The sequence below is a fragment of the Peromyscus eremicus genome, chromosome 4, assembly GCF_949786415.1.
Source record: "Peromyscus eremicus chromosome 4, PerEre_H2_v1, whole genome shotgun sequence".
Classification (NCBI taxonomy): domain Eukaryota; kingdom Metazoa; phylum Chordata; class Mammalia; order Rodentia; family Cricetidae; genus Peromyscus; species Peromyscus eremicus.
This window is the reverse complement of record NC_081419.1, coordinates 100960191-100974778: the sequence shown is the minus strand read 5'-3', so window position 1 is coordinate 100974778 and position 14588 is coordinate 100960191. Positions and strand designations below refer to the sequence as shown.

The following is a 14588-nucleotide window of genomic DNA, read 5'->3' as shown; positions in this document are numbered from 1 at the left end:
AATAATGCTTTTTAAAATACACACAGGACCCCTAAAACTCTTTAGTGTGCTCTTTAGAGAAGGGAAGAGGAAAGGAAGACACCTTGGTAACAAGTTTCCAGTCTCTTCTTATACCTGTTGTCAAAGTAGAAGAGGCCCTTGGCAGGGTCAACACGCAGAAAGGTCGCCACATCTTCATAGTTGGGGAGGGTAGCGCTGAGACCAATGAGTCGGACATCTTCTTGGGTCATCTCAATGTTTCGGATGGCCCTGGCCACCAAAGCTTCTAAGACAGGACCTCTGTCATCATGTAGTAGATGGATCTCATCCTAAGGAATCGAAAGACAGCAAACTGTACCAGAGCTATACCTCCTCCCTTGAGACTAGTCTGTTGTAGAAGTATATATAGCCTAAGACCCTAATGAAGACAAAAAAGGGAGCCTCACGCCAGAGTCCTAAAGAACAAAGACAGCTTTTAGTAGGAATTAGCACTGACTGCTTAGACACTTGTGAGGCAGTCCTCCACTTTACCATGTATCTCCCTACAAATATATGATGGTTCTGACCAGGCTATATCAATCAAGGCTTCACTTTTGGGAAGGTCTTTTCACCAGGTTTCACTTACAGTAAGTTCACATTGCCAACAGCAGTGCTTCTCACATACAGTATGCACTGGAAGACCTGGACATGTTGTGGAAATGTAAACAGAACTCACGGATGTGGGCAGGCCAGGAACTCGGCACTCCTAGGGAGCAGCTATGCTGTAGGAGAGGCATGGAGGAGCAAGGCTCTAAAGAAGGGTTAGCAAACTTTTCTAAAAGGGCTGGACCTCAGGTGCAGCACACACAATGCCATAGGTTTGTGAGCCACGTAACCCTTGTTACAAATACTCAGTTCTGCCACAGCAACACGTAGGACAAAAGTAGCTAGAGATAATACAGAAACCAGTCCACATGACTGTGTTCAATAAAACAAAAAGACTGTGTTCAATGAATCAAAAATGTAATGCCACAGTTTGCCAACTCCCACTCTGAACACAGCATGGGCTACTTTCTTAGACACCGGAATGAATCAACCCTCAGAGGCCGGTGAAACGGCTCAGTGGGTAAAGGTACTTTACTGCCAACTCTGATGGCTTGAGCTTGATTCCAAGAACACACACGGTGGAAGGAGAGAACTGACTCTCACGAGTTGTACTCTCACCAACACTCATGTGCGTGCAAAACACACACACACACACACACACACACACACACACACACACACACACACAGTACAATATCACAGAGAACAAACAAATGCAATTAATTAAAAAAAAAAAAAAAAAAAAAAAAGAATCAGCCGGGCAGTGGTGGCACACACCTTTAATCCCAGCACTTGGGAGGCAGAGGCAGGTGGATCTCTGTGAGTTTGAGGCTAGCCTGGTCTACAGAGTGAATTCCTGGACAGGTTCCAAAGCTACACAGAGAAACCTTGTCTCGAAAAAACAAAACAAAACAAAGAATCAACACTTGGCTCAAAGTCCATTTCCTGTGGCCGCTTCTATGTACATGGAATGCAGTGACCCAATTCCTTACTTGTCTTGTGTGACAACGGATTGTTCATAGAGCATTTCAATGTTCTTGGGAGGACAAAACTATTTTTTTGTGTTTCCATTTGATTCAAAATATTTCAGATTCTACAGCTAGGACTGCATAGAGAGATCCTGTCTCGAAACGGGGGGGGGGGGGGACGACACACGACACGACGATGACGGTAAGTGGAACGTGCCTGGGAGGGAAGCTTCTGGGCCATGCAGATTCTGGGCTTATGATAACAGTAATGCTCTCAATGGCTCTTATAAAGGAAAGTGCACAGAGAAAGGCCTTGAGAAACAGAACTGGAAAACAGCAAATCCTCCCGTCAGAATACAGTCCAATAATGGAGTTGTATGAGAATTTTGAGTCGCTTGTGAGAAAACAAGAGTCTGGTGACCTCAGTTTCCTCAAAATCACCGAATTGCTCTTGGAATGTGTTCTGTGCTCCTCCCAGGTGTAGCAGGCAGAGTGAGTTGACTTCCACTCTTGTTGGTCATGTGCCTCTAAGGGAAAATATGTTTTTGCCACGTATGGCTTGTCCTTGTGATTGAACACCTTACTCAGGTGACTCTTCTTAACCCTCAGAGTATAAATTGCCCGATGCTCTGAATAAAGTTGGCTGTTGCAGGAGACTTTAGTCCACCTCATTTTTAGGCTTGCTCTCCCAGGTTCACCCCACCACAAGAGCAGCAAACACTCCCTGACCACAGTTGGTCTCTCCTTCCCTTCACTCTCCCCACTCACCAAGACAATGAGCCGCACCAGCTGAGTATAGGTACGCTCCCCGCCTTTGCGTGTGATGATGTCCCACTTCTCAGGGGTGCAGACGATGATCTGTGTGGCACTGATTTCTTCCTTGCACAGCTGGTGATCTCCAGTCAGCTCAGCAACGGTGATGCCATACGTGGCCAGGCGCTGGGGAAGAAAGGATCATCAGCAGTGACAAATGATGGGGCTGGAAGTGCAGCTCAGTGGCAGGGGCTTGACTAATGTGTGCAAAGTCGGGTAGATGGTGCTTGAAGGGCCTGACAGCAGCTTCTGGGCTGGGGACTAGGAGAAGTTAAGTATCTGGTGAATAAGGAAAGATGAACAAATATTATTTAAACAAGTTCAGTTCCACTCAGGTAGATAAGGCAAAGGGTCTCTAGGAGTCCTACATGAAGCAGGAAAATGGACACATATAGGAAAATGGAACCAGAGTAACAACCCACAAGCTATCGACCATATCCATGTGCCAGAACTACTTTAAGATACAATGACTCCGAAACCACTATGGAGATGATCAAAGAAAGATGGAGTCCATGTAAGAGAGGTCAAGATATTTTTGCTTCAGAAATTACTTGGGTCAAGTTCTACCTGGAAATGGCAAAAAACACCCAAAGATTCCCTAACCAAAGGAACAGTGACACATAGGCCCCTCCCCACTTCATGGACATCTTCGGCAAGTATCTTCTAAAGAAGCTGCGACCTACCTTTCCAAAGCTGCCCACCATCTCCTGCACCAAGGAGCGCATAGGAGCTATGTAGATAATCTTGAAGTCATCCACATTGATCGTGCCATCCATGTTGATGTGTTTCCCTATCTCTCGCAGCATACACATCAGGGCCACGTTGGTCTTCCCAGCACCCTAGAGGCAGGTCAGAGACAAGGTCTGTTCATCTGCTTATGGCTACTGCCCTGACTTCCATGGGCTAGCACCAAACCAGAGAGAGAACTGACCGCTGGATTGCCCCATGTCTTCCACAACAGAATAGAGAATAGCCAGGCATGGTATGCCACCCCTTTAATCCCAGCACTCGGGAGGCAGAGGCAGAGAAAGGCAGGCAGACCTCTGTGAGCTTAAGGGCAGCCTGTTCTACATAGTGAGTACTGGGATAGCCAGGGCTACATAGTGAGACCCTACCTCAAAAAAAAAAAAACAAAAAACAAAAACAAAAACAACAACAAAAAAAAAAACACAAAGAATAAAGCCTAGGGTAAAGATTAAGATTCGACTTGCCACAAACTTTCCAAGACAGAAAAATCGGCAGGACAATGCTTACAGTAGGAGCACACAGCAGCAGATTCTCATCTGTCTCCAGGGCAGCACGGTAGAGTTTACTCTGGATCCGGTTCAGTGTTTTGAAGCCCTCAAATCCTGCCTGGGCATACTTTGGTAGCTTCTCCACAGGGAGCAGTTGCTAGAGGAAGAAATGTCCCCACACTTTATGCTATGGATCCTCCAGCAGGCTGTTCATTTTTGTAAGATTTCTTATAAAATTACCATTCTTGTAAGATTACCATGATATCATTTTGTGATTCCCTATAACTTTATTCTCTGGCAATCACTGTTCATAATTCTCCATTATAAACCTGTCCAGAGAGATCACTATTTACTTCCTTGTCTCAGAATCAGAAAACTCTGGAACAGTTTCCACCTCCAGAATGTATTATCCTTGAGACAAGGTAACTTTTTTAGTCCATGGCTAAAAGCCATACTGGAAAAGAAGAGACAGAACAGAATTGAGAAAAGCAGTTCACTCACTTCTTCTGAGCCGAAGGGCTTGGGCTTCAAAGCAGGCACATGCACCTCCTCATAGCCCTTCCGCTGGCGTCGGAAGGACCCATCAGGAAGCTGGCAGCGCTTGTTGGCCATGAAGTGGCTCCCTTGTGTAAAAACAAGGTCCTCCAAATCCAGAACCTGACGTGGAGCCAGAGCCTATGAACAGGGAAATAGTGACAGGCTGAGCAGGTGAGCTTCCCATCCACCACAGCCTGGGAATAGCCCAGCACTCACCTCTCCACCCTGGTCCAAATCCATGGTCTCTAGATCTGTGTCCATTCGGGACTGACGGACTCTCTCTCTCCGGGACCTTTCTTCCTAAAGCAGGGAAAGAGAAAAGCACAATGATCATCATTCCCCTGGGTTCTCGTCCCTTCTAGTCCCTTCTGGGTTGGTTTTCACTCACAGGTGCTACCTCATGTGTCCCCAAACCCAAAGATACGGGGGGGGGGGGGGGGGGGGGGGGGGGACGGACGGACACACACGGACGGACACCACACACACTCAATGAAGGTACAATGTTCTAAACAGGATGTCAGAGGTAGACAGTCTTCTACAATTACCCACCAAGGCTACACCTAAGGCATGGAACTTCAAGTTGTATATTAAGCATGTTCCTTTCCTGGACTGTAATAAACAGGTCCCATGGTGCTAGGTGAAGACAGTGCCACAGCCATAACGATGTGTGTGCTGACTCGACTTTACACCTGACAAACTCCAGGGAACCAAAGATACGCTTTATTACCTCAGACACTGAAAGCAAACAAACCAGGACTCACTCTGATCAGGTCTTCCTTCTCAGTCTCATGGAGCTGATAGAGGAACTTGGAAAGCTCTGGGTCAGCTTCCATCTTTCCCATGATCCTTTCCTTCTCAGCTTCACTCTGAGCACTGGCCAACAAGGTACAGTATAAAACTGCCAAACACGATAGGGACAGAGAATGAAATAATGCTTATTCCTGAGCAAAAAGAAGGTAATTAAATGCTGAAGCCCAAGAAGCAACACAATCTATTCACAGTTGAATGTGTGGACGGACAGACCTGCCCCCCACACACACACAATCCAGCCACAATTGAATGTGTACACACACACACACACACACAGAGCAAGCAAGAAAAGTGCACCGTCTACTCACTCATCATCCTGTGCTGCCGCAACACTTTAATGAAGTCAAAAGTGTTAAAACCAAGGAGCAGAACCAGTTGGTTCTCACATTCTCGGTCATCACTGGCTGTCTGGAGAGAGCAAATAACACCAATAGTAAGAACACGGCCACCCGCTACTTCAAACACTGTCCGTCCCTGCACTGGTGGCCCTGCACTGGTGGTATTGTGGTAAGGACAGCTATCTTCTAAACACTGACCCTTTCTGAAAAGACACACAGAATAGAAATACCATCTTGGCCATACCTTCAAAATCTCCAACACCTCATCTGCCTTCTTTTGAGACACAATGGCATCATCATAGAAACGACTGAGCTGTCGCTGCAGCCAGAATGCATCAATATCCCGAGGGTGTAAATCCTTCTTCTTCGAACTCATCAGTTCTCCCGAGGCTACGAGCTTAGGAGGAAAGCAGGCACTGGGCTCACTAGGTCTCTTCATCATTAACATCATGCAACAACCTTACCTGTCATCCCACAGGCTACCTTCTAAGGCCTTTCCAGAAGGAAACAACTCTATTACACTGAATTCAGGCGCACACCATACTAAGATTTCATTAACTCACATATTTGGGAAGAGTAACAACTGACTAAAATCCTAAGAAAATGAAAATACTAACTGTTTAAGGCTCAAACTGGGCTTGGTAGAACATCTGTAATCCCAGTACTGAGGAGGCTGATGCAGGAAATTCCAAATTCCACATCAGTCTGAGCTGTCCATCAAGTTCTATCTCAGAAAACAACACACACACACACACACACACACACACACACACACACGCCCCTCAGGTTAGTGACTCCCGGCCTGCATGGTAAGTGTTAAGTCCAGCCTGGTTTCTTTAAAGCCTGGAGCTGTGTAACTCCCTGCTGGAGCATTCACCATGCACAAGACAGTAAGTTCAACCCCAGGACAACAAACAAACAAAAATACTCCAATATTGTTGTCTTTGCAGTATTATCTACATATCAAATTTAAAAAATCAAATATCCATCAAAAGAAAATCTGGAAGACAGGCACGGGCATGCCTATAATCTCAACACTTGAGAGCAATCATCAAAAGTTTGAGGCCAGCCTGGGCTGCAGAGCAAGTTCCTGTCTCAAAACAACAAAAGGCTCCACAACCCAAAAAGATGAGACAGATGAGAATCAGTCAGTAGTGGAGCACTTGTCTAGCATGCCCAAACCCTGGGTTCAATCCCCGGTACTGCCCCCTCCCCCCCAAAATAACAAAAAACAAAAAACAAGCATAGCCCAGTGTGTTTTTTAGTAGGAGGAAGTGCTACACCCAGAAATTAGCTGGCTTACAGCAGGACAGAGACTGTACTTACATTAGCCGAGAGGGTGCAGCGCACAACAGAAATTAGCTGGCTTACAGCAGGACAGAGACTGTACTTACATTAGCCGAGAGGGTGCAGCGCACAACAGAAATTAGCTGGCTTACAGCAGGACAGAGACTGTACTTACATTAGCCGAGAGGGTGCAGCGCACAACAGAAATTAGCTGGCTTACAGCAGGACAGAGACTGTACTTACATTAGCCGAGAGGGTGCAGCGCACAACAGAAATTAGCTGGCTTACAGCAGGACAGAGACTGTACTTACATTAGCCGAGAGGGTGCAGCGCACAACAGCCTCATCTCCTTCCATGTCATCATCGGAAGCTTCCTCTCGGACTTCCCCATACACATCTTCATCACCTTCCTATGGAGACAACCCCAATCTCGGACTTACTACAGGCCCAGAGTAGCAACTGCAGCTGTTGAGTTCATGACTGCAACAGCTGTGCTGTGCCCAGAGGATGGCATTTTTCAGTCCTTCGCCCCAGTTTTCCGGTCTATCTGGTTTATTATACACTGTTAATTTACTAGTAGTTCATTACGCTAGGGATTTTAGTACATGAGACAGACCCTCATCACCTTGGTAACTTCACAAAACAGATGGGATACATTTACTTCATCACTCACCTCCTCATCAGACTCAAACTGTACATTCACACCATAGGTCTCATCAATGTTGTCATCTGAGGGGATAAGGAATCACAAAAAGAGGGCAGTGATTAGCAGACGCTTGAACCCATTTCCTCAACTGCCTGGTTTGTTTATTCTCAGGCCGGAAACAGACATAAACAACATGAAAGCCAGCACCCAGGCCTCTCCAACCTGCCAACCTGACTTCTGCCCTGCTCTGCTTCTTCAGCTCCTAAACCCTCCCTGCTCTCTCCCACATTCTACACAGTAAGTCTCAGAATAAGAAATGGCTTCCAGGGATGAAGAGATAGCTCAACCATTAAATGCTTAGGCTCACAACCAAAACCAAGAAATGGCTGCTGGAATCAAGGGATTCTAGTGTCAGTGAGTCATCTCTCTCTCTCTCTCTCTCTCTCTCTAAAGCTGAGGTTTTCTATCGAGCCCTGGAAGACCTAGAACTTGCTATATAGACCAGGCTGACTTGTTGGGATTATAAAGCTGTGCCAACACATCTGGCATATTAGCCATTCTCTTCAAGCAACATAAAATAGGTTATAAAAACAATGCTATTCTGAAATTTTAACAATGATGCTGATGGCCTCATTAATAAAGGCCAAGAACCACAAAATATGATCAGGACACAAAGGGCTCAAGTACCCATATTCTGGATCTCCTTGTCTCCACCGTAGTCTGTGATCTTTTTGCCCAAGTTCACTAGCACATGGTATCTGGTATCATCTGTCTGACCCAGCAGCAGGTCAATCTCCCTTCTTCTCTCCTTGTCTCGAAGCTTTTCATTTTTCAGGACAGCCAGAACTTCATCAGCTGCCCCACAAAGGATATCACGAGGCTAAAGAAAAAAATACAAACAACATTTACTACAATGATATGTAGAAGGAAACTGACCAGATTTGTGATTTTATATAGGAAATAAAGAAGCATATATCTTCAAAACTACAGAAGCTGGAGAGGTGGCTCAAAAGTTAAGAGCACTTGCTGCTCTTGCAGGGGACCTGGGTTCAATTCCCAACACCCACATGATGGCTCAAAAAAATTGTAACTCAAAGTTCCAGGAAATCTGATGCCTTCTTCTGATCTCCAGGGGCACCAGACACACATGGTGCACATATATACATGTAGGTAAAACAGTCATATACATGAAAAGCAACTTAAAGAACAAGAAAAAAAGAAAAGGAAGAAAATCTGCAGTATCCCAGGCTTTGACCACATTTATCAACAAGATACAGTGGCATGTGCCTGTAATCCTAGCACTTGGGAAGAAGCAACAGAACCAGAAGTTCATGGTCATTCTTGAATACACACTGAGTTTGAGGTCAGCCTGAGCTACATGAGACCTTGTCTCACACAAACAAAATAAAATTTAAAAAGACAGCTGGGCAGTGGTGGCACACAGCTTTAATCCTAGCACTCAGGAGATAGAGGCAAGAGATCTCTGAGTTTGAGGCCAGCCTGATCTACAGAAAGAAACCTTGTCATCTACAAAGAGAAACCCTGTCTTGAAAACAAAACAAACAAACAAACAAACAAAAAGACTACAGGAAGCTGCTGAGGATTTAGCACAGTGGTACCACATGTACTTAAAATGCTTGCGATCCTAGAGTCAGTCCCCAGAAAGGAGGCGGGGAGGGGAGGGACACTAGGTAGGGAGGTGTTCTTCAGAACCAGAACAAACTTCCACAACAGCTTGCCACACATCTCTATGTGAATAAGGCACTCGGCAGCCTTCCTCTATCCTGTCACACTTGCACTAATTCTTTGTTCACACATCCTCTATTCCCTACCTCACAAGAGAACTCATAAAGGCTCCCAATCTAATCCTAAGTGTGCAATGGTTCAGGGCAGATTTTGGATAGTGACCACTTGGATTCACGTTCTGACTGACAAATGCTATCTCTTTGACTTAGGTATCTCATGTTTCTCTTCTATAAAATTGAAAATGAATGTTAATAGCACATATTCAGTTAACGTTCTGTTCTGGATACAATAAGTGCTCAGGAAGTATTAGCCATTTTTGCAAAAATGATATTGCTCTGTTCCCTGCTGGGAAGATCCAGATTAAGATTCTTCTGGTTGGACTAGCAAGATGGCTCCGCAGGTAAGGGTACTCTCCACCAAGCCCAACAATTTAAGTTTGATCTCTGAGTCCCACACAGAGTTAAGAAAGGACCAACTCTGAAAGTTGTCCTGACTCCCACATGCATGCAGTAACACACACACAGAATATATGTAACTAATAATTTAACCAAAATATTTATGGTATCACCCTCTCTCTTTCCAAACAAAAGGTCTCATCTTCTGGTTCCAGCCTCACCTGGTCTCCAAGAGCAGCCTGGATGAAGCTGAGCAGCACCTCATAGGTCTCCCGAGTCTCTTTAGTTTTGGGCTTATAGATGATGCCCACCATTTCATCAATGCCCTCTGAGAGCAGGGTATAACCTTTCATCTTGTTGATGTCGTGCCGGTCCTCATCACGCTTTCTTCTCCTAATGGACACATAATATGATGCTGAATGGGAGAACTTTTCCTTCCCAAGCCAACTTCACCCTTTCTGTACATCGAACATGTGCAGGCAGGAACATGAGTCAAAATAAGTAATTCCTACTTGACCTTAATCACTTGAATAAGCATCTCTTTACTCTCAGGAGGAGATTATACAATGGTATTTTGACTAGTTTTTACTGTTTTAACCTTTTACTAGCCAGAGAAGCTAGGCTCCAGGGGAATCTACTTCTAGTGACTCCTAGTAAATGACTAGAAAAGAAGCCAGATTCTGAGTGAAGGGCCAAGGAACAATGTTTCTTCTCAAATCTCAACAACTCTTCTCAATTATAACCACTCAAACTAAACAGGGCCTGGGGACTGTTAAGACTCCACAGAAAGAGAGAGGAGAAAGAAAACACGGTTAGAGGACATGGAACTTTCTAAATGAATCGACCAAGATGAAAAGAGGAGGAACAACAAAACAAAGGCACTGGGAAGTGGCAACCACAGGAAGGAGTCGGGGACTAACCAGGGTCTTGACAACAGCTGGTGACAGGCCTGGAGAGAAGGAAGCCTCAAGTAGTTAGGAGCTAACTTCTGCTTCTGGAGAGGACCAGAGCTCAGTTCCCAGTCGCTACACTGGGTAGCTCACAACTGCCTCAAACTCCAGCTCCAGAGGATCCCAAACCATCTTCTGACCTCCACAGGCATTTGCATGCATGTCCAAATTACACCACCACCGCCCACCCACCCACCCACCCACATAATTAAAAATAAAACAAGTATTTTTTTTAATTAGCTTGAAGAAAATTAGCATCTATCTATGAATCAGAAACAAAAGGTATCAACAGATTTTTGTTTCACTTCATTGAACCCAAATCCAAAGAAGTTTTAAACCTTGCAGAGGTTTCACTGTTGTACAAACGCCGCTAATCCTCCAAGGGAACTTCAACAAAACTACTGCTCAAATGCTAAAGATGAGCTTCAGATTAGAAGGAAAACATAACATCCCCTTGGTACCTACTTGGCCCGTCTTTCCTCCTGCATTTGTGGTTTGGTCCGTTGAGCCTTATCTCCCATACGGGTTCCCTCCAACTTCCCAACCAGGGACAGAACCTCTCCTGTCGGCTCATCCCGGCGGGTCCGGTCAATAAGAGAGCGGTCAGCTTGGAGCACAAGATTTGAGTTCTGAAAAGATCACACTTTATCAAATATGTAAAGTTTCGATTTCTATTACCACAGTGACACCAGAAGATGGAAAAATACTGGAATAAAAGAATAATCCCCTTAAGAAGAAACAGTATCATAGAACGGCTATGCACAAGCACTGGAACGGTAGAGTGAACGATCAACGTTCCTAACGGTATCCATAATAACTCACACTTAGGTAGGTAAAGTGTTGAGCAGATTGGGGATAACGAGTAGAGGGGACGGGATTAGCGCTGAGGAGACTGTGGAAAAAAACCCGAGTCCTCACGCGCCCTAAACTCCACTGGGGTTATTCCGTCGTGTTTTAATCCAGCCTTCACCCAGATCTGATTTCCCCTCCGTGTTTGTGGCTATCCACGGCCTCCCTCGCCCGCAGCCCTCCTCTGAGACTTCACGCACCGCCTTGTACTCGTACTGCAGACTACGGGCAGTCACATCCGCCATGGCGGCCGATGCTGCGGGAACTCAGGGTTCCACTCTTCCACACGCTGCGAACCGCCTCGACAAACCGCTCCGGCCCAGCAGGAACGACGCGGGACAAACGTATGGGACAGAGAAAAGACACGGACTTCCTTCCGCTTCCGGGACGCACGCTAAAAGTGATACTTTCCGGTGAATACGCACGGCTTCTGGGCGGAGTTTGCGGACAATAGTACATCCGGGTCACGGGTTCCGTGGACCGACAAGACACACGCTCCTGCGGACTATGGTTCCTAGCACGTATACGTATTGCGAAGCCAAGGCCGAAACCCCTTTCGGTGTGATGTGAAAAGACCCTTTCTGCAATATTTTTTGCTTTCTCAGACCAGCTGTCACCTGCAGACAAACGGAAGCTTAGGAGCTCCGTTTGTTAAGGAAAAGGAAGCTGAAGGAGAAATTTAACTTATATGTCTAATAACTGACTGGATTTTTCTTCTGCATTGAGAAATTGGGGAAATGCACCCTGTCCCATTCAACCTACCCCAAACTCGTTTCCGCAAGACTCAACCCCTGTGTCAGCTGACTGAAGGTTAAGGAAGAAATATTTGTGCCCAATGATCTGACAGGATTACAGGGTGCACAATCGTGTGTGGATTAGAGCATATATAATATATATATATTATATATATTATGCAATATATATTTGTCCTCCTCAATATAGCACAAATGCATCATCTAAAAAGCTGTTTTACTAAAGAAACGTATGAAAAATACCTCATGTAGGGATATACTGTTCAGATTTATTAAGCAGGAGTGGTACATTTTATGTAATGGTGGTATCTAGTCTTTTAATAATTCTCAACATTGAAAACAAAACAGCGATTTCTACTTTCCCTTTATGTTTATTTCTGGGGTTTTTTATTTTTTTGTTTGTTTTTCTTCGAGACAGGGTTTCTCTGTGTAGCTTTGCTCCTTTCCTGGAACTCACTCTGTAGTCCAGGCTGGCCTCAAACTCACAGAGATCCGCCTGCCTCTGCCTCCCAGTGCTGGGATTAAAGGTGTGTGCCACCACGCCCGGCCTTCCGTTTATGTTTAATAAGCATGAGTTACCCTTAAGTCTGTGACTTAATCCATTGAGCCATCTTGCTGGCCATTTTTCATTGTTTCGTTTATCATTATTTTCATTTTATTCTATGTATATGGGTGTTTTGGCTATGTGTATGTCTGTGACTGAATGTATGGAGCTACAGTTAGGTTGTGAGTCGCCATTGGAACCTAGGTCCTCTGAAAGAGCAGCCAAGTGTTGATAACCATTAACCTATCTCTCCAGCCCCTCTTTAGTTTTTAAGATAAGATCTTTTGGAGTCCAGGCAGGCCTCAAACTTGCTCTGCAGAGACTTGTCTTGCATTTTTTAAAATTTTATTTGTTTATTTATTTTTGAGGCTGGATTCTCTGTATAGCCCTGGCTGTCCTGGAACTAACTCTGTAGACCAGGCTGGCCTCGAACTTAAAGAGATCCACCTGCCTCAGCCTCCCAAGTGCTGAGATTAAAGGTGTGTGCCACCACTGCCAGCTTTCTCTTGCACTCTTGATCCTCCTGCCTCTGCCTCACAGATGTTGTGACTCAGGTGTGGACTGTTGTGTATCTGTTCTTTGCTGTCCTTCCTTCCTTCCTTCCTTCCTTCCTTCCTTCCTTCCTTCCTTCCTTTTTTTATTTGAAACAGGGTTTCTCTGCTGTAGCCTTGGCTGTCCTGGAACTCAGAGATCCACCTGCCTCTGCCTCTCAAATGCTGGGATTAAAGGTGTGCGCCATCACCTCCCCACAAACAGCTGTATCTTAACATGTTTAACAGCAATAGGAGCATAGTAATCCTAGGTGGGACTCAATTACTTTTTTTTCTCCTTCTTTTATTAGTAGGAAGATGTTTTATCATTTAGGTTTCCAAGAATTTATATTTCAAATATAGTTAGCCTCCCAAATGGAGTTCTTTTTGAAAGATTTAAATAATTACTTGACAGTTTAAAAACTGAATGTTATACTGAAAATAGAAGAATTATTTTATGAAAGTATTGACTTTTTAATAATATTTTTAAATATTTACTTATATTTTATGTTGTATGGGTGTTTTGCCTGCCATGTATGTATGGACACCACATCAGTGCCTGGTGCCTGTGGAGGTCAGAAAAGGGCACCAGAGGCCCTGCCATGTGGGAGCTGGGAATTGAACCTGGGTATTCTTCAGGAGCAACAAGTGCTTCTTAACTGCAGATCGGTCTCCCCAGCCCTATTTTTTGTTATTCTTAAGCATGGAGAGTTGGTTTAAGGACAGAATGCCTAGGTAAACATGCAATTACAACAAAAGCATGGTTAATGAGAGATAATATCCTTCTTTGTAGTTTCTCTAAAATTAAGATTAATATTATTTCCCAGGAAGACACCTTTAGTTCCAGCACTTGGGAGGCAGAGGCAGGAGGATCTCTGTGAGTTGGAGGCCAGCCTGGTCTACAGAGCAAGTTTGAGGCCAGCCACGGTTACACAGAGACACACTGTCTTGAAAAAAGAAAAAGAAAAAGATTAGTATTATTTAAATGTATTTGTGGTTGTGTATGTTTTTATTTGTTATTTATAAATTTATATAATGGGTGTGAGGCTAGGTATGTCACGGGGGGATGCAAATGCTACAGTGTATGTGTGGCAGTCAGAGGACAACTGTGAAGTCAGCTCTCTCTTCACTTTTAGGTAGCCTCTGGGAATTGAACTCAGGTCATCAGGTTTGTGCAGCAAGCGCCTTTAACCACTGAGCAAGCCCATCAAGCCCTGCATTATTTTTATCATTTGGGAAACACATCAAGAAAAATTCCAAATAGCTTAGACAATTTTTGTTTTATTTTATTTTCTGAAACAGGGTTTCTCTGTGTGACCTTGGCTGTCCTGGAGCTCACTTGATAGAACAGGCTGGCCTTGAACTCAGAGATCTGCCTCTGCCTCCTGAGTGCTGGGATTAAAGCCTTGTGGGCCACCACTACCTAGATTAGTTTAGACAATTTTTTTTTTGGTTTTTTTTTTTTTTTTTTTTTTTTGGTTTTTTGAGACAGGGTTTCTCTGTGTAGCTTTGCGCCTTTCCTGGAACTCACTTTGTAGACCAGGCTGGCCTCGAACTCACAGAGATTCGCCTGCCTCTGCCTCCCGAGTGCTGGGATTAAAGGCATGCGCCACCACCGCCCGGC

At 44.8% G+C, this 14588-nt stretch overlaps 1 protein-coding gene across 1 annotated transcript in view; it reads right to left on the bottom strand.

Moving 5' to 3' along the window:
- The window catches only part of Snrnp200 (small nuclear ribonucleoprotein U5 subunit 200), a 28432-nt gene extending 16919 nt beyond the window's left edge, over positions 1 to 11513 (bottom strand). The window contains exons 1-15 of the mRNA XM_059261347.1: positions 11339 to 11513; positions 10755 to 10918; positions 9561 to 9732; positions 7886 to 8078; positions 7226 to 7281; positions 6864 to 6962; positions 5510 to 5662; positions 5236 to 5335; positions 4879 to 5015; positions 4334 to 4417; positions 4082 to 4255; positions 3600 to 3737; positions 3029 to 3184; positions 2301 to 2471; positions 115 to 308 (exon numbers count right to left, since the gene is read on the bottom strand). Of these exons, the coding sequence (XP_059117330.1) occupies positions 115 to 308; positions 2301 to 2471; positions 3029 to 3184; positions 3600 to 3737; positions 4082 to 4255; positions 4334 to 4417; positions 4879 to 5015; positions 5236 to 5335; positions 5510 to 5662; positions 6864 to 6962; positions 7226 to 7281; positions 7886 to 8078; positions 9561 to 9732; positions 10755 to 10918; positions 11339 to 11383 (2036 nt within the window). The 5' untranslated portion in view covers positions 11384 to 11513. The remainder of the gene's footprint in view (positions 1 to 114; positions 309 to 2300; positions 2472 to 3028; positions 3185 to 3599; positions 3738 to 4081; positions 4256 to 4333; positions 4418 to 4878; positions 5016 to 5235; positions 5336 to 5509; positions 5663 to 6863; positions 6963 to 7225; positions 7282 to 7885; positions 8079 to 9560; positions 9733 to 10754; positions 10919 to 11338) is intronic.
- Positions 11514 to 14588: the final 3075 nt, after the last annotated feature.